Genomic DNA, 20,913 nt, shown 5'->3' on the forward strand with positions numbered 1-20,913 from the left:
AACTTTCCATTGTACGTACATCTGATTGAACGAACGTACAAAGGATTCTCTATCTTTTGTACGCAAGCTGGACCCGTTTAATTATTCCTTTGAAACTGCGCAGTATGAAGAGCAAAAATATATGTAACAATGAACGCTTCCTTTCTTTTATAAAAGAATTACTATGATTTTGCCCACGAATATTGGCAACGTTTTGTCAAATGTTACTACGTTTTAATTATAAGAAAAAATTTTATTCGGTCGTTTTAATTTGCTGAAAATGTGATTTGGAAGAATTTAAGTAAATTGAAAATCTACATATTATGAAATTTGCTATTTTCATATTTGGCATTTTTATGCAAATCAAATGTTTAAAAGACATCTTTATTTTTTTTACGAAAACAGTAAAATTATGATAATGATATTTTCTTTCTTTTATAGAAAATAACAAGCCTGATTAAAGTTGTAAATGTTAGTTACCGTTGTACTAAAAGTTACTACATTTTAAGAAAAATTTTTGTTCGATCATTTAAGTATACCTTAATTTGTTAAAGTCATGCATGGAGAATTAAACATTTTTTCCTTTAAAAATTTTAAATTTATACATGATTCACATATTTTAAAATATTGTATCGTGGTAATAAATGTAATTTTCATATATATCAAATGTTCATTCGATACTAAAACATTTGTAGCCTACGTTTGAAATGTTTTTTAAAAGCTCCAAGATTTAGTAACTTAACAGTGATATATTCTAGTACTTTATTGATAAGTTGGTATCAGTTGGATGCACTATCTAATGTAGATAGATTTGATTTGAATCAAATCATCGATGTTTTATATAACATTGCGACATTAAATGGCATAAAATTATTTGTGGACATGAAAAGCAAGTGGGAAAGATATGAAAAGGACATTTTTTTCATTTTTTCATTCGAATATTTATATCTATGAAATTTTATAACAAAATGTCTAATATAATGTAAAAATACATATTTAATCCAGAACCAAATAAAAGGACAATTTTAATAACATGGAATAATTGATTATTGAAGTTTAAAACTGTTTTTCATGTTCTTCCTCTGTAATTTTTTTACACGAGAAAGCTATTTCTATAAAAATTCTATCTAACAATATCTAAACAGAAACAATACGGGGACAATTTATGTGCGGTACTGCTTTCTATGGAAAGCGGTTTTCTCAAATGATTACTAAATTTTTATTCTTTTCACTGAATTCATAATGATGTCGCTTTAACGTTTCGTTGAATGAGATTTCTAATGAGGCTTTTGACGGTTTTCACGCTGTACACTGATAATTTACAAGTGTTCCGTGACGGAACTTTAAGTAAGAGAAGATCTTCTGACACTTATAAGGATGTACACTGCGGCATCCCTTTTAGACGGAAGTCAGAATTCGAGTGAGTACCAAACTATCGATTTAGATATTCTGTTCTTCTAAAAACATATATATAATTTTTCTGAAGAGAAATAATAATTTTCCAAATAATAAATACGTATTTGTAATTCACCGTAGAAGTACTAACATTAACTCGTATCTTATTCATACATACACACATACATAACACACATCCTAATTCATTATTGTACTATATGTCTTTTCTATATATACATTTATATTCAATCATTAATTAACAATACATATTTAACCATTTAAGAGTTCACTAAAACTATCAAGTATGGTAAAAAGCTCCATATTTTTTTATGAGAATATTACTTTATTAAATTGCTTGTAATTGCTATAAATAATATAGAAATACTCTTTACCTATAGTATAATTTTTTCTTATCTCTTTTCATAGTTACTTCTTGCATAATAAACTTTAAAACAAAGAATGTACAAACCAATATCACAATCTAGATTACCACGATGTTTGTTTCTTTCCAAAGTCTCTTTTCATTTATACATTTTATTACAGTAAATAAGACATTTGCATAAATATACATAGTCTATCGATGAACATATAATAACGTTTCAGGATGTTTAGATTGATCTTGATATTTTGTCTCATCGTTCACGTTTGCGCAACGAAAGCTCACGGGAAAGGCTACAGACCACTTTGCAGATACTGGTGTAGGACGATCGATCATCAATATTATTGCTGTCCAAGCGGAAAAGCTGAGAGTTGGACGGAATATGTTTGGCATTCTTTCCTGCACCCATGGCTGCTAATGATCACCGTTGAATCTGCTCCGATCGACACATTTTGGCCAGAAAATGTCCATGAGGAAGAAACGGGGAAACATTGCCCGCCGTTGAGATCCCATTGTCCACGAACTTATGATTGGTACTCACTGCCACCAATTTCTTGCCACGGCGACGAGGATTGCGACAAATGGGAAAAATGCTGCTACGACGTTTGTCTCGAACACAAAACCTGCAAACATGCAGAATAATAAATGAATCGTTCTTTCAATTGGTAGTATTTCAATTATTTGTTAAATATGATTGTTATAAATTGTATATCCCGTATAATTAGCCCAATTACTTCTTATATGATACTTATAAAAAACATCTTTCTTTATGATATTAAAATAACTACCTACCATTGCAGTATAAACTATAATTAATTCAGTATTGCCTTCCTTTCTAAATGAAATTGATTGACAAAAAAGGATGTAATTGATTTCCGCGTATCATAAAAGTAAAAATCACGTGCGTTAATATGCTGTAGCATGCAATGTTCCCAAACATTTTTCATTTAATTATCGTGAGAGCAGGTCTAATTAAAATGCTTCGGCTGCGATTAAGGTTACTTTACGTCGGAGCTATCAATTCGACAGTAACTTCTCAATTAACGTGGGCGACGAGATACTTAATAAACAGTTATGTTACGGTGCGCTCTTCACCGTGACCTGGACCCATTAAATTATAATTGTTGCATATCACGTTTCGTATTAGCTTAATTAACGCCGCCGTTTATCCAAATTTTTTGGGAAAATTTTGCGACTTTAGTCACGTCTAAATTGGTCTTATTGCCTGTAAAATTCAAAATACAAGTTGAATAGTCACAAGTATGTTAAAAAATGTTATGTATATATGAATTTTATTGTTTTATATTTAAAAGTTTACACATAGATCTGACAAAGATCTCCTTAGGAAGATCCGTGAATATATATTTAGTCGAAGACTCAGGTAGACCCAAGCATCGATTTTCCCTAAAGCTCCTACTACGACCACCTACTTTCTATTTTTTCCACGTACTTTGGAACAACCTGTATTCAGATTAAATCGCTTGGTTGTTGGAATATCGAGGAGTTACGATCGAAAGTTACAAAGGCAGAAGAAAATTGCATGTTTTTCACCGTGAACGTTGTACGAGAGAAAATCATCTTCATAAATATATCAGATCATAAATCGTTGTGTTAGTAAACTACGTTGAACAATCCTTCACGAAGTTCTTGTTCGTTCAATATTCAGTAGCTTTGTCACCTTTTGACTGTCAGCTGCGAATTTTAAATGGGAGGCCTTCGTTCACGGCTTGTACAGACAAGTTGTAACCTGTTATTATGACTGTCATATGCATCACAAATGCCCTTTCTTCGAGGTATCGATGCTCATTACCTATGGAAATCGATAATTGTTAATTCACGTTACTCTTACTTTCAATATAGAAAGTTTAGTATATAAAAATTGTTATATCTATGATCACAATACAGAAAAATATTTTTATACTGATAAAAGAATACTTTATGGGATGTAGTTTGATTTTGTAAATTCGAAAATTCCAAATCTAGATTTTCAGATGTCGATTTAATCGTGATGGAAAATTAGTTGAAGTTGTTCCTTCCAGGAAAATGAGCACGATTGTTTGATTTAAGGTAATACGTCGTTGAATACTAAATTGTGCTCAATGGTGTGGACGTTTCTAGAGGTTTGTATAGTGACCGTGTTCAAAAGATAATGATCTTCTGAAAGTGAAATCTTGAAAGGCGATCGTATCTAAACAATCTATATAAAGATGCAGTTCTTCTTTTTTCCAACTAGAAATACTTCAATAATTTTACAAAGCGAATTTAAAAAAGGATAGAAAAGTACGTTCTTTTTGTTATTAAATAAAGATTTATTATTCTTTGTTTTATTTTTCTGGTCTTTCTTGTACAATTATGTTGATATTAATATTTTACAAGTCATAAATAATAAGTTCTTTGTAAAACAATAAATTTACAACTATTTTACAAAGCGAATTTAAAAAAGGATAGAAAAGTACCTGTTCTTTTTGTTATTAAATAAAGATTTATTATTCTTTGTTTTATTTTTCTGGTCTTTCTTGTACAATTATGTTGATATTAATATTTTACAAGTCATAAATAGTAAGTTCTTTGTAAAACAATAAATTTACAACTATTTGTTACCAAAAGAACGAAAAAATGAGGCCTCTGTTAATTCAACAGTATCTATGTCTATAGATTTAACGAAAAAAAAGTTGATTATTTAGGACAGTCAGGCAAAAGCTATGTGGGAAAAGTAACAGTATCACGGCATTATCAGTGCCAAGGAAAATCTCACTTGTCGGTTGGTGAAATGACAAAGCCGACAGCAATCTAATTTACCCTGGCGTAAGTTGGTTTGCACATGGTTGTGTAAATATTTCCGTAACGGTGAAAGAAACACGCGTTCTTCCTTCCTTCCACTAACACCTCCATAATGGTGGAAAGACCTTGATAAGGGTTTCATCGGTCGGTCGAACAGATCTTTTTATAAATTCTACAGCTGTTGTGCGTTCGCAGTACCTACGCAGAGCGCGGCAAAAGGATAAAGCAGAGAATAGAGGCGAGATCGGAATGGGAATGGAATCTGGCCGATGGTGCGCATGCGTCGACCCCGTTCATTCACTCCTCCGAATCATTCATAAATCGCGGAGTCCTACGCTTCTGTTCCCAACGGCTAATGATAAAACGGTGTATTGTGAACGAGTTATGCGGAATGCCGCGAAATTACATCACTACTTTGTTGCTTTCTGATTACATGAAAAAGTTAGTTCGGTGCTTGTCACTGGCTGCAGATAATGCTCAATTCCTTTAGAACTGGTATAAGAAAGATAAAAGTTTATTTCTATGGTTTAGTTGAATTACTCATAGGCAGTATATAGGCCAATGTACATCTAACAAATTCTTAAACGAAAATAGACTGTTCAATCCAATAAGTACATGGTGTTTAACTTAAGACAAAGTTAAATTAAACAATCAAAGTGCAGCAATTTTCTATGGAAACGAGTTCATTATCTGCTATTAAGGTCTCAAATTTATCTAACGATCACTGTACGATCATGATAGCGAAAAATGGTGCAAACTATGAACCCCCGAACCCATTAAAGAAAAGTCAGGTTGCCTTTATTTTGCGGCGTAATCACGATGAGACGTCGCCTTCGATTCAGATATAATTGACGTGTCGACCGCACACGCGCTTAGCTAGATGCAGTGGGGATAAAGGAAGTGAGGATATACCAGATTCGAGGCCGGTGGAAAGTAGGAACGGAATCAAGCTGGTCGCGCATGTGCAAATGTCTTGCACAAAACAGTTATCCAGGCGAAATCACGCTTTCGAAATCTATGGAAGAAAAAATTTAAAATTAGTGTTTAACGAAAAGTTCAACTTTGTTCATTAAGGCTTATCTCAAAATGGTGTTCAAAATATGACTCAAAATAATTATTAAAATTATCTGCACACAATATAAATAAATTGCATAAAAAAATAATTCAAAATATCAAATGAGAATTAAAAAGAAGCAATATGAAATTTAAGATAATGACCATTAGGATGTATTTGCACTTAGGTGAGGATGTAAGAATATGTAGAATGCACATACATATATGTAAAGATATATATATATGTAAAATACTCGAAGTAAAGTTGTGTGCATAAAAGTAAGAAATTACGTAAGCTAGTGATTGAAATCTTACTTCAATACATAGAAATTAGTGCCCCCAATAGAACATAAAAATGTTTAAAATGATGCTGGAAATAATTAAAGAACTATCTTTGAATCAAAATACCTATTTATTGTAATTAAAAAAACATATAATTACTTCCATCTCAATAAATTTTTTCACTGCAATTAAATATGAAATACCTTTACGAAAGAATCTTCTAGTTGCGAAGATCGATAACTTCAAAATAACGTTCACGCATTTGTAGCATTCCTTAACTCTGGAATCCTTATTGCAGGTGTGAGCTTAATATGATACAATATGATGAATTCCATTAATTTCTTTCTAAAAATCGAAAAGTAAATGTTATAATTACTAGAATAGTCAAGATCACCAATTCAATAATTTTAGTAATTTTTCACAGAAATAATATAAAAATCCATTGAAAGGTTTCAGTAATATTGTGTAAAATATATGTATAAAATTACATTATATATTTCCTTATATACCTTTCATTTTCACTCCTTTTACATAAACTTTACGTCCTAATTGTTGGTGTTTCCAATGTTAAATAATTTTAATTATCAATTCTTCAACTTTATAATAGGCAATTGCTCATACGCTTCTTTCAAAAGCTTATTCTTACTTTAAGACATCTTTTAATCCCGAAGAAGTAACCTGCAAAAAAAGATCGAGTTTCATCTCGAACGCGAGATTATAAATTAAAGAAGCTTGAAATTAGATCGGAGCCATTCCTAATCGAATGCTGCACACCGGTACCGCGGTGGTGTATTTATAACAGGGGGAAGATGGTGCGCGTAGCCGAGAAGCGGCGGTGGTGGGGATAACTAAATTCACGCGGTGCGAGAAGGAAGGGGGGATACGGCGCACGCACACCTATGTAGCCACGGAATTCGGAAGAGCGGCAACTTCAGTGGCATTCGTTTGCGAACCGCGGCACGGTGCGGGTCGCGGTTATTTCCTGGCTCGTTTTCTTCATCTTCAATTTCAACCCCTCGATTCGACTCGCTGTCCTAGTCTTTGACACAGCTCAAAATCAAGTGACTCTTAACGTAAAATCATTCACTATTATCTAACAAAATAGAGACCAAATATTCAACGAATAAAATCGTAAACAGAGGAAGGAAAAAGTAAACTGACAAAATTTCTCAAAATTTTCATTTCTCGTGCCTACATTGCCAATTGTGAGCGAGTATTATTATCCATTGAATAGTATTGTAAAAGTAAACACAAGCTTGTAAGAAGGAACAATATCAAACGGTATTTCATCGCGTTCCTCTTGAGCAAAACTCGTGGAAAGTGCTGTACGCTCCGGTTCACGGTGCACTATTCAGAGGGACGGAACAAGAGAGAGGGAATAAGGGAGGAAGAAAGAGAGAAGTCACGTTTGCTGAAGAAAGGCGTGCTCACGACCGAGCTTTTACGGTCTCGTCTCTTCATTGACGTATCCTGATTTTGACTTTCGACGAATATACATTGTATTTATATATTTTCATTTTTCCCTCCTCTCTTATTTTATGAATGAGATGTATTATTTTATAAATCAATAATTGGAAATAAGGTTATTTACACAACATTAGTTATACGATAGTTCAATGAATGTTGCGCGAATGATTTTGCTTGATCGTTAATCGATGAGTCGCGATTAATATTGGCGGATCTCGAGGATCGAAAGTGAGTGAGTTCAAGTGGTGTAGAAATAGACTGAAGTTTAAAGAAACAGATGAATATGAGGCTCATTGTCAGAGGAACGCTTGTGTTGTTGGTCATTGCCAATGCAGTCTACAGTCAAAGTGAGTACATATTTGCACGTTATTTCATTTTTTTATCTTTACGTGTGTTTTATGCGTGTGTATGCAAATTTGCTTATATGTGAATACTTTGATTGATCTTTATTGACAATACATGAATGTTATAGAAAAAACATAATTATAAGGCATCTAGTGAGGTATCTTTTAAGAAATGTATTCCCTACGGCTAATTTTTAATTGGTATAACTGTAATTATAATGTGAAATATAACGAAAAATGATATTAAAAATTTTAAAAATGGTGACATTCGAAATATTTAGTTGGTAACTCTTCTTTATCTAGGTTCCATTTGTTTAGCTATATAAATCCACTTTTTTAGCCATGGAAATGTGAATTTACATAAATATCCATAGTCTAATTATTATTCAAAATTCAAGAAATAAATTTTTCAACCATATTATAAAAATATGAATAGAAATAAAACTTGTCCTAATACAATTACAGTTAAATTAAGGACTAAGCATTTCCCTGTTTACATTTCGTCACTGTATAACTCTGAATGGTTTCGATTAGCTTTTTATTCGATGTAAACACGCAAATGATCCGTCCAGGATCCTATTCGTACCGGGCTACTCTTCTGTCTCAATTTCGCGGTACAATCGCCTTTCTGATCATTGATCAAACAGATTTTATTCATAGCTTAATGTCATCGTGTTCTGAAATAGCTCAAGAGTGTTTTTCTAATGAGTCACGATTGTTTCCGAGTAATATTCGAATTAGATATCCAATGATTATGAAACAGGTATTGAATGAATGTTCGATATGGAAATGACAGCGTTCAAAAAATTTATATTTGTATGGGCACGTTTACAGGAACAGTATATTGGTTTCAAATTATAAGAATCATAATGAATACTCGATTTTGGAGATTTTATCAATTTTTGTGTTTTATGCGCAATCTGTACACTTTCGTATCTTCCAATTTGCCATAACTGCATAAATATCCGCAGTCTACTTATGAATTACGCGTTAAGTGCACGGTAGCACATATGGTTCATCTCAATGGAATTCGAGTTGTATGACTCAGGTGTACTGACCTGAACTATGGTCATTTTTAGCCGTAGTCATTCTCAAGGTCAGTCCACCTCCACGAATTTTTATTTCAAATTACAATCCGTTGACACTGTTACCATATTTTGCTGTTTCACAGTCTTTACTAGTTTATTCCTCTTACTTTAACTCTTGGGAATATTTCTTAATTTTCTTAAAGCATCAGACGTATAAAATACTGTATCAAAACGACTGATCAAGATTCAAATTGCTGACGAAACTATAAAGATGAATATGTGGGAAACTCATCAACGGGAAATCTTATCTTAAAAGCTTTTTACGTTTCCCTTGGAATTGCATATCCGATGTTCTCCTTTTCAAGCAATTATCTATATTTTGCATTAACATTCTCTACGCTGTAGCGTTGCTTGATTCCTTCTTAGAAAACGTTTTGAAAGTTCATTATTTTTATACAAAATTTCTTTTCACTTCAAACTATTACAATTTACCTTAAACAGTCATTAATTAAGATTTCTTTACAAATATTCCAATGATATCATTAAAAATGTGTCTTTATGAGATATAACATTTCAAGTTTGTAAGTTGCAAGTTTTCTAGCGGATCATCCCCTAAGACGTAAGATTTGTTTTTAAATACAGATTTATGGTTGTGATATTATCGAGCTACATTTCTTAAGCGGAATAGTTTACTGTCGATTACTCCAAGGATAATTGAACATCGAATTTTAATTTTGAAGTGCTATAACAATTATTTTTCTTCGTTCATATATAGCATAATTTTGTTTATACACCGGGTATTTGCAGAATATCATAAATATAAGAAACGCCTTTAAAAATCTAGTCTAAAAAATTCTATTTTTACAAAAATATCTCCTAATATTTCGAAATTCCTTCTCTCTCATTTACAGCGCAACTTTATCTGGTAGTAATCAGCATTGCGCGCAGTTCGCAAGAAATTCAATTTACGTATAATTTTCACTCAAAATCTCCAAGGCAATACCATCGTCGATCAATTCATCGATCTTTCATCGAGCATAGAAACGTGTATTTCATGGGGTATGATGGAGACTATGATGGAGAGTTTCTGCCAGTAGTGTAATTACCACCTTGCTCAAGATCGCGTTTTCTTGTTGCTCATTTCGTTTTCCACCGTGGTTCGCACAAGCCATCATCGACTTCCACCAAAAGAACAAATCGCTTGCTAGCCGACATGCTCCATCTTTCCGCGGTACGCTTGGAAATTAGAGGAGAACGAAACGAGCCGCGTTGCGGTCGCTCTTCGAATAAGAAACATTTTTTCCTACCAGCCTAATGGTTCTCCGACGGTCCCTTTTTTTATCCTGTTTCACCAAGGTGTAAATGGACCGACGCAGAAAAGTTCGAATCTTTTCTTATTTCTCGGGCGAATCCAATTGAAAATAGATAAAGAGCAATCGATAATATATTGACCAAATATAATAAAATTTCGGAGACCTTGGTATCTTGGTTGAAATAGAGAGATACCGTTGCTTAGATAAAGGAATTTCATTTGACAGAGAGATTTTTGGAATTTTTTAATACGCGTAATTATTTGTTCTTGCAGGGATCGAAAATTAGATCGTAGTCGATAATATACAGAAACGTAAAGAAGGTAAAAGGGTTATTTGATATCTCGGGGATAATAATACTATGTAGGAAACCACTTGGAAGGACAATTTGACGCGATCGTTTATTTATTATTCTTTACTTTAGCGTGGTTAACTCTTTTTCGTTGTGTTTCCTAATGGATGTACGCCCGCGCACATGCGCTTTGTTCCGCACTGAAAGAGAAAATACATCAAGAGTTATATATCGCAGTGATTTCGATAGCAGCGCTGTCGCCAAAGCGATGATTGATGATTTCTGCCTGAGACGCACAAGTAAACAGGATCGTTCGAAGATGATGGGAACTATGTTCTCTTTCCCCGGTGTTACGATGCATTCGTGATTAATGGCCGCGATATTTAATCTAATCCGGTGTAAACAAGTGCCACGAAAAAGTGTTTAATCCTTCGTTCAATGGTTCAAGTTGAAGAGCTGTAATTAAGATTCTATACTTATTATTTTACTATTGAACGATACATGTTATACAGGATATTTTGTTTATCTTACACGTTAATAGTTGTTGATAAACAAATTATCTTTCATACGAAAAGTTTTATGATGTGAATTTTATGCTTCTAATATTATACTTCTCTTTTTAAAAAAGAAAAACTTCTTGTCATATTAAAATTTCTTTTAAAGAAGCAATCTAATAAATCTGATAAAAAAATAATCCCCTGAATCGTAAACGAATCACGGTCGTTTCCGGAAACCATTCGCCTCAATAACGCGTGATTATGCTCGGCACTCTTCATTCATCTGAATTGTGGCGAAAGTGGCATCAACGATAACGATCGACCTGTTGTTTCAAGGGTAGCACGCCTCAAAGGGCAGATGCACCATGAACCTGTTTTTGAAACGATTACTCTACATACAGTGGTTACAGAAAGTATTTGAACATCATTGTATTTATTATAGACATTTGTATAATAATTGTTCAAGTCTATGTATATCTAATTTCGTACCATTTAGTGATATTTTCATATAGTTACAAAAATTTGACACTATGGAAGTGAAATGTAGAACTTGATATATTCTTGTACATTTATTCTCAAAACATACTCGGAACTTCATCTATATTTTCCACCTATTTATTTGTATAAAGTTTTCTAAATATTTTCCGAAACAGCTTGCTCGCTCGTATTTTCGATTTATTTGTTTCCACAAAATTCCACTAACACAATTTGCTTCTTCATATTTTTCAGTTTATTCGTCCGTATAAAATTACTAGGATTTTTTTCCAGGTAATTTATTCTCCTAAAATAAAGAATTTTCTAAAATAATTAGTTGATTTAAATTTTCATTTCTTATTCGTTTCAATAAAATCCAAGGCAATGATTTTATTAACGTAAATATTAACGTAAATTCTAAGAAGCAGACGACGATAGGAACAATAGGGGTTGTAACTTTTGTAGCATACTGTACCAATCAATTCATCGCGTCGATTGCGCTCGTGCGCACGTGGGCCGACGTTTTATAAAACACAGTTGGCTAGGGTTCGAAAACTGTGTACAAGCCTCTCATAATTCATAAGAAATGTTAAATTTAGGAACATCGTGGGAGGCCGGATTATGGTCCCCCTTTGAATATCACATCCTAAGTATTCTTTCTTGAAGGGCCCCAGATCGTATCGCGAATCTTTCTCAGACAGATGGCTCTTGAAATCCTCTAAAGCATATGTCCTGCAGGATACGGGAGGTCCCCCTTCTCCGTATTAATTCATAATACTTTATAATAGAACGTTAGATACCGGAAAAGGTATGTGCGTATGTGCATTTTTAGAATAAAATTCAAATGTTCTGATCTTCTTTAATATGTAATTTTATTCGATGTAGAAATCGTCATTTGATTCTGTTCGCCTCAACATCTTTTTCGTGAGTTTGAAATGGTTTGAATCTAAGTTCTCATTTTCGATGACAGATGAACGTTGTGAATGCGACTCGTCATCTAACGATTCATTTCCTTCTTTAAACCGTCTAAATTTTTACGCTATTTTTTTGCCAACAGCATCTTCTTCGTGTACACAAATGTGTCTTACCACATTTACTGTTGTATTTCCAAGTTCAAACTGATATAGTAGGAAAGCATAAATTTTTAACTTCCCGCTATTCATATTTATTGTTGTGTGAAGTGTAAACAACGAGATGTCAAAACGATTGAAAACAGTAAAGCATGTATACCAACTACAAAGATCAAACTTTCCACTGAAACCGATTGCATGCATTACGCTTACCAATTACTGCACAAAATTCAATTTGTTATTATTAACATGTTATTAACAGGAACCAATTTTTACAAACTTTTTTAGGAACTTTTTCCGGTACCTAATATAATTACATTACTCATAGTACTTTATAGAAACTATATTTCATGGCAAATTTATAATATTATAGAACATTTTATTACTGCATTATTCATACTGTGCACTAGTAATTCCGTAATATTTTATATTAATAGTAGTATAAAATTTCATAATATTTTAAAATACTTTAAAATAATACTGTAATCGATTTGCAATATTTCATAGTTTTTCTATGTAGTATTATTCAATAGTATACCTCTAGAAATCAAAGTAACTAACTAGATTACAATTAAAGAGAAAACTAACCTAAGTAGGAGGTTAAGTTGTCATTATTAAATGCTATAAAGGATACAGGAATTACTCTTCTTTCTAGAAATTGCGAAATGAAAAAAGATGATTATCTATCTTTGGCTTTAATAAATTCCCCGAAGGAGTTAAACACGATGCAATTTTGCACCGAAACGTGGAATAAAACTGAGAAATCTGGTGGAACAAGTAGGTATATCGCATTTTATAATAGCGGATCGTTGTAGGTGGCTGCCTGAGGGATAATATTGGCGGTAAGATTGTCTGGGAACTATCGAAGTATAATATTGCACAGTGTGTAGGCAGAATATAATTGATATGCAAATGTGTCTTTCAAGCTGGATACCAACGACGATGCAACGTTAACAGCTAATATGATCGACGAAAAGGTTCGTTCTGTTTTGTCTCGCTAATTCAAATGCTATTTCTATTATTCCATAAACTATTTCGTTGCTGAACTATGCATTAGGTTATATAATAAATTTTGTCGCATTTCTTCACAAGAACGTCAAAGCTTGTATATATGTAGGATCTACTTATCCCTTTAAGAACTGGATTTTCCTTAATGTGTAACAAAAGTTAGTAATATTTAGTTAAAAGTTAGTAGGAAAATAATTGCTCACTTTACTAACAACTTGTTGAGGATATAATATTATGCATGTGCAATATCAAGCGTGAAAGGGTTAACTTGTACAATTATTTAAGTTTGCCCGTATTTAACATCTCTGTATATGTATTTTCAGATTTCATTAATATGATCATTACATTGAGGACTTATATATAATTATAGGAAATTGAAAAGCACAAAGTTACACGTAATATGTATGCAGTATGAAAGAATATATAAAGTATTCAAAGTATACTGCTTCCTATAATATGTGCTAGGTAAAACAATTTTTTAAATTATATCCTTAAAATTATGTAATTGTATAAAAGGCAACAGTCTATACATAACACAATATATTCATCAAATTAATTTCCTATAAGTCTTGGAATACTTATGTATGCAAACCACTATGTATACCTATAAATTCATATAGGTATGTGGTGAATAAAAAAAAAGAAACGTATCATAGGTTGATACCGGTTTAGGCTGAATACCGCCTCTCGATTTCCAAAGATCGGCTCATTGTTCAGCAGCCGGTGGTGCGCAGCTCGCTTCCTTTGTCTCTTAGACGATTCAATGGCTTCGACATTTCGCGTCCGACACGAAGCCCTCCGTCTGTGTTTCCCACAGTTCGTTCCGTGGCCCGTTCCGTTTTGCCGCGCAAATGTTCGATCGCTCGGAAAATAATGAAAGATGTCGAAGAATCAGGACGCAAAATCTCCTCTCGGCATTCTTTCCTGACCACAACGATACTCGCAAGTTGGCCGTGTTTCTTCATTCGCCCGCTGTGAAATCGATTTGTTTGTATGAAGAAACAGGATGCACCCTCTTGATACATTCAGGAGGAGCTTGTTTCCTGTTTTATGAAAACAATTTATTGCTAGTTATAGTGGAATTTACAGTCGAATTTGTTCGTAGATTTTGTTTTATTTATGGATCTTTGGCGAAGATTGGAATTGTAGTAGAGGATTGAGTTTTAAGGCAATAGAGAGTAAGGCGTTAAGGGTAATTTTTTATAAGAAGAATATATAGCATTGAAACTTTAATGTGAATTTTTTGGTTGCTTCGTTGGCTTTCTTGCAATTTTTTCTTAAATTACTACATAGATTGAAAACATTTCTACAACCGAAATTTCTCAAAGTAATTACATATTTGGAACTTCAGTAATAAAATAAAATTCTCTACTCTCGTTTCTTCCCTCCCCTTTACCACGTAAAAATTTTTCCAACGTGACTTCGAAAATATTTAACGCTGTTCGAATAATTCATTAACCAAGGGAAACCGAGAGAGCATAAATGACGCGAAACGCATTCATCTTCGTGTGGTTGACTTATGAATCTTTGAACAGGCTGAATTTCACTATCTCGAAGGATCCCTCGAATGGATTCTAATACCTTCGATTCGTATGTACCATGGGGTCCTGTAAATCACCCCGTCGAGACTAGAACCAACCCTCGGCCAATCGATAGAAACCTTTGCTTAAAAAAGTAACTGCACGTATGAACAGTGGTGCTATTGTAATGAACAGGTTTTGGAGGTTGCAACTACGTTGTGCACTACCCCTCAGAAGTTTCGAGTGTCGCTTTGTAATTCGAAGCAATGAGCTTCTTGAATTTTGAAAGAATATTGATTATTTGGAAAAATAAAAAAGTGACTATTTAAAAAATATAAAAATGGATATACAACATAATATACATAATAGTTATTTAATTAAAGTTTTATAGACATAGTTGAAAAAATAGAACTTAAAGATTCGTTTTACCTATCAAAAATTATAACTAGCGTCCTACTCTATATATTTTCTATATTTTTATATAGTATATTTATCCTGTGCATTTTCTAAATTTTGCATAAACACATAAAAATCCATAAGTTCAGTCAAATATTACATTATGTTTCTTTTATATTTCTCAAATAATCAATTTTTATTTTACTTTCCCAAATAATCAATGTTTCTTTCCAAATGTAAGGAACAGATAGATAGTTACAAATAGCTAAATAACAAATAGACAGTAATAATTACTAGTTACTCCCACAAATCGCGAATACCATTTTAAATACCAAGAAGAAGAAAGCTTCGAAACCTTTCTTTAAAAGGAAGGGTTAAGCAAAAAGAACAAGAAAAGGGAACAAAACAAAGATCCCTCGACAATCCGTGCACGCAATTGTCGCGTGTTTTTCCACGCATAATGACCACGTACAAAATGTCCTTTGATTAAGAGGAACGAAGTCGACCAGGTGCTTTCTGGTTCGCGTGTCACGAGCCTTCGTTATAACCTTCTTTTTCTTTTGGTCATTGGGAGGATTGAATATTCACGGTATGATGGCAAGGGTATGCAAGAATAGTGGACGATTCGGAAGTAGGTGGCGGAGCTTGTGGCAGATGTTTCGTTCCATCAGAAGTATCACGGAATTCTTTCACTCCTTTGCACCCTAATATGGCACACGCGCCCTTTATTACCGTAGAAAATACCAGACAATTCCTTCCTTTATTCTTTCTCATTTTTTCCTCTTACAATATTTTTTTCTTATTTCTTTTTTATTGTTCTTGTTCCGTCCAAAGTGGACGCCGCTCTCGCAGCAGCTTGCAATTTCTATTATGCAATTTTCCTTAGGGGAGTTTTTTTGCGCGGTCGCTGGGTTTTAAGAAACACGCAAGATGCAAATTTCTTTGTTGTTTCTTAGAGAATTTCTTGCGAAAGATTAGGCAGAAGTAGGAGTTCCCGTGTTTTTGGATTTTATTTTACGGCTCGATCCACTTTTTGAGAAATATGTAGCATGTACATGTTCGTTTAGTTCTTGATATATGCTATTTTAGAATTTAGTACAATGATTCACTTATTATATCAGATTTGCTTTTATCGTGTTTACTTATACGAAGATCATAGGAGAAAAATATTGTAATTACGTTTTTCTTAATTTGCTGAGTTTAGCGTTTCTTTCTGATCGATCAGGAGAATTTTAATATGACATTATTGAAAATGTAAATAATTGAAATATCGCCCATTTTCTTTAATACTTTCCATGAGATTTGTTAGATCGAAAATCGTTATTAATATTTATTAATCGATAGCCGAATTGTAACTAAATAATAATTAAATAGGGAGGAGGTATAACTTGTCCCAGTTGGATGGACCACCCTGTACAAGTATCTGTTTATCCAGCGTTCCCACTTTAATGACACATGCACACGCAACATGAACGCTGAAAGTTCGGCACGAGCTATGGGTGAGAGACTGGTTTTCATGGCTTACGATTCTGGACAATGCACGAGCGTATGTGCATGCGAACTTACGCACGGGATGCATTATGAACATAAGTGGCCGCGTACTTGCAATCTTCCTTTGGCAACCTCTGAATGCGTTCTGCTTTCATACACTATAATACATTCATACATACATATATGTTACTTACGACATGTGGACGTTTATTCGAACAGATTACATTTCTTCAGATTTCTCAATTACATTTATATTTCACAATAGAACTACGAAACTGATCCAAATAGCCAAAATTATAAACTTGGAATTTTATAGATTTGCTGTGGAACATCTTTGCTCGTTCATTGGAAAAGTCTCATCAGATATTTCAATTATATTTTATTCGAGACATCTACTAAAGTAATCTAGATAATTATTTTTTAATTATTTATACGTACAATTATATTAGTATTTATATATACAATCGTAATTTTTCATAGAAATTTTATAGATTCATTGAGACACATTTTGAATGGTATTTTGCGAGGTCCGAAATTTGTTTCTTCTCTTTCGAAGATACATATTTGGCGGACTAAATTGTGATTATTGATTATTACAAATATTTATTTTATTATTTATTCTAGTCCTTGCCCGTTTGCTTGTTATAATACAAAATAACTCATTTATTTAATTACATTGTAATGGAATATTTAATTACCAACATTACTTCAACATTGCTCTAATGAGTTGGAAATACGTAGAAAGTTAATTCATACATAGATTTGTTTTGCGTAAGCTATCTTGTTTATAAAGAATATCTCATGATATTTACCTATCACTACCTTACGTACTAATATTCTATTGTATTATATTATCTTATCTGATTAAATGCACTTACATTATCTTTAAATTACTAGAGATATTAATTAATTCTGTTGAATTGCAAGTTAGTCAGCTGATCTCTTTATACGAAAGTTTCTCTTCTTTCTTTTTTCTTTTTTTTTAAAGAAAGAAATTATGAATAATAGTTCTTACGAATGTCAATGTACTACCTTTTCCATTTGAAACATACCAGAAACGGGCTGGTCACGGTAAGGTGACTCCACGCGAAACCTTAATAATCATCCGAGACCCCCAGCAGACCAAAAGCATGACCCGTAACCGGATAGATATAATAAACGATACACTAAGTAAAGTTTGGGCTGCTAAAAGGTCTTCTTCTTCCTATTTGAACAACAGGACGTACATTCATATTTCACATATTTCAACTCTGCAGCGTAAAAAGATACGAACTGATTAGATTAGGCTAGGTTTACAAAAAATAAGGAATTTGTTCGTTCATATACATTTACATATTAGTACTCCTGCAATCTATCAAGTGAAAATATTAGGAATATTATCAAATTGTGCTAATTTTATTATTACTTTTCATAGTTATTTATCGAATAAATTGAATAGTTTATTGATTTAAGAAAGGTTTTAAAATTATAATAAAGAACCTTTTTTGATTCTAAGTAACTTTTCCATAACTAATATCATTTAATTAAGAAATTTACTTACATTTTTAGAAACCAATCTTTTCTATATTTTTACTTATACTTACTTAACTTTGATAATACGAAACTATATACTAAAATAATATGAAGTGATATAGAAATATCTCAGTTCATAATACTTCTAAGAGATCCTATATGCCAGTATCATAAATATTTTCATTATATTTCTCAATCATCAGAATTGTTGTTTCCTAATTCTTAATCTAATTTAACCATGTACGCGTTTACATTTTCCCATGTTTCTTCCTCACAATACTGTCTTATCTCACGTATTGTTAAAGTCTCACAAAACATCGAGAAATCTTCCTGGCGAGATGATATAACCTCAAAAGAAAGAGGCACAAAGTGTACGTTACAACGATAAATCAAAGTATTGCAATTTGTTGTATAGTAATTTTGTAATAATTCGCTATCACAGTATTTATTGATTTATAAAATGTTTTATAAAATTTATAAAATTATGTATTTGTAACCTGACTGGAAAACCGGAATAAAGACCTTTTTTCAAAGAAAATATCAACTAAACTTTAATCTTCTTTCGAGATTAATTAGTAGTTTAGCAGTTTTTGATTTATGCCGAACAATGACACTGGGGAACTAAATATTTTGTAAGAAGCATCACTGACCCAAATTTCTGTTAACCACCGGTCGAAAGAGCTTCAAAATTGCCGTTGATGATAGACCGCAGGACGACGAAGCTAAAAAAAGAGGATTGGACCCTAGAAAAATGCGAATGGAGCAAAGAATAGAGAGTTTCTTAGGTCACGCGAATTATTCTTCTTTTTTATGTTGAATGACAAATTTGCTTTGAAATTCTCGCTTCAGCTAATCACTATGCCCGAAGGAATTTTCAGACAAATAATGTGGGGATTTTACACGCGATGCAGACTATCAATGTGGACCTTCAAGATGGCGGAGATACCAGATGTTCAGGATAATAATACTTAATTTAGGTTAGAAATGATAGAATTTCGAAACACGAATTCTCGTACTATTTAATAGTTAGGGTAGGAATTCTCTTTTATTAGAAAACCGGAGAACCATTATGTGTCGCGTTTTCTGCATTTAATTCCGGTTAGAATATTTGCATTTTCTACGTCGTTTTATAGTTTCTGTTATTGGTTTGTAATATATGTTTGTCGTATCAATTTTAAAATAAATCTTCTCCTTTTTCGACAGATACCTTTGAATTTTTTATCTTCCACATATACATATGAATGTATCGTATAAGGATAATTCAAATGGTTAAAATATTATACCGTTAGCCAAGACGTTGATCTAGCCTCTCCCATTCTAACCTAGGCCAGGCATCCGCGGATTACAAGAGACTTCCGGTCTACTCCTTCTGATGGTCATTGTTGCACCGGGCAGCGAGTGTGACGACCCGACAGCCTCGATCCGTTCTTTCTAAACGTCTTTCCTCCTCCACATCATCAATTATTCTTTTTAAAACGTAATCCTCTCTAACTCAACTACGCCGTACAACAAATTTTGTTTTAAAGCGAAAATATTGTTAAATACAAACTCGAAATCTAACCTAATCTAATTGAAATGTAAACTGACAAATTTGGTCAGGATTAAATTCCCTAAACTCAAAATTAGTGTTTTTAAATTCCACTTGTTTACCATCAGAGAGTACAAAGATCGATAAAAAATTGTTGGTGTTCTAAAACAACGTTTTAGCAACCTATAATTCGGCTAGGTTAGATTAGACATGTGTTTAAGTTGAATTAGGATTTTTAATTAAATTTCGCTTAAATTTTGCTAGATTTAACTTCAAGTTAAAGTTAAAATTTTTAATTAAATTTTAGGTTAGGTTAACTGTAGATTATAATTAAAAATAGGTAGATCTAAGCACGGGGAATTTATAATTAGAGATAGTTCTTAAATTCGGAACTGCTGTTTTTAGATTCTGCTCTCGTGTTGTCAGTCAAATATAGTTGGTACTGTAAAACAAAGTTTAACCAAGTCATATCCTATTCGTTTTCCGTTTTTCTTTCCTTCTTCTCTCTTTCCCCCTTTTCTTTTTAAACATCCGTGAGCAATCGGCAGAGAAATGAGAACTGGAGAGGTTCTACAGGGTGCGGCACTTACTCCCGCCACTCTTGTCCCTTCTTCTTTCGCTCTTTTCTCTCGTCCCACGATCGAGATTTGCTTTCGTGTTCTCACGCATTCACGTTTCCATGCACGATCCATCGATATAATTTTCAGGTCAACGCGTTTGATTCTACCAGCAGGTTGTCGTGATCTCGTTCAGTCCGCGAGATCCTTTTGGTATTTCCTCCAGCCATTCAAGTTGGAGGTGGAGGAAACAGCGAAACACAGTTCACTCGAGGAATGCTCCGTGAGTCATCTGCGATATTTACATGGTAATTTCTCTTTTAACGATTGTTTCCACGTGGATTAGTCAGCTGGTCTATATTAAGTTCCTTTTTAGTAATTCAGATTTGTGTGGAATGGAATTGTTCAGTTCTTTTTAAATATGTACTTCCACTTTTTCCTATTCAAGCGTGGGAACATTTCAGTATCGCATATAAAGAAATATAAACACATTTCTATCGATTTTTGTCAATTTTGTACTAATCTCAGTAATCAGCGAACATTTGTAATT

At 33.0% G+C, this 20,913-nt stretch overlaps 1 protein-coding gene and 1 long non-coding RNA gene across 3 annotated transcripts in view; one reads left to right on the forward strand and one right to left on the reverse strand.

Annotated features, from left to right (window-relative positions):
- Positions 1–4,346: 4,346 nt before the first annotated feature.
- On the reverse strand, positions 4,347–6,718 carry LOC125385565. The gene is made up of 3 exons (XR_007224987.1): positions 6,358–6,718; positions 6,073–6,214; positions 4,347–5,549 (listed from the first exon to the last, which is right to left on the reverse strand). It is a non-coding gene; the product is annotated as an uncharacterized LOC125385565 (long non-coding RNA).
- Positions 6,719–6,824: 106 nt separating this feature from the next.
- Positions 6,825–20,913, forward strand: part of LOC100652078 — a 36,505-nt gene continuing 22,416 nt past the window's right edge. The window contains exon 1 of one of the 2 annotated variants that reach the window (XM_003397146.4): positions 6,825–7,683. In XM_003397146.4, coding sequence (XP_003397194.1) covers positions 7,614–7,683 — 70 coding nt within the window. In that variant the 5' untranslated portion in view covers positions 6,825–7,613. Of the gene's footprint in view, positions 7,684–12,954; positions 13,329–20,913 lie in introns of those variants that run through there. The other variant, XM_012311144.3, reaches the window with a different exon arrangement.

The sequence above is a fragment of the Bombus terrestris genome, chromosome 8, assembly GCF_910591885.1.
Source record: "Bombus terrestris chromosome 8, iyBomTerr1.2, whole genome shotgun sequence".
Classification (NCBI taxonomy): Eukaryota; Metazoa; Arthropoda; class Insecta; order Hymenoptera; family Apidae; genus Bombus; species Bombus terrestris.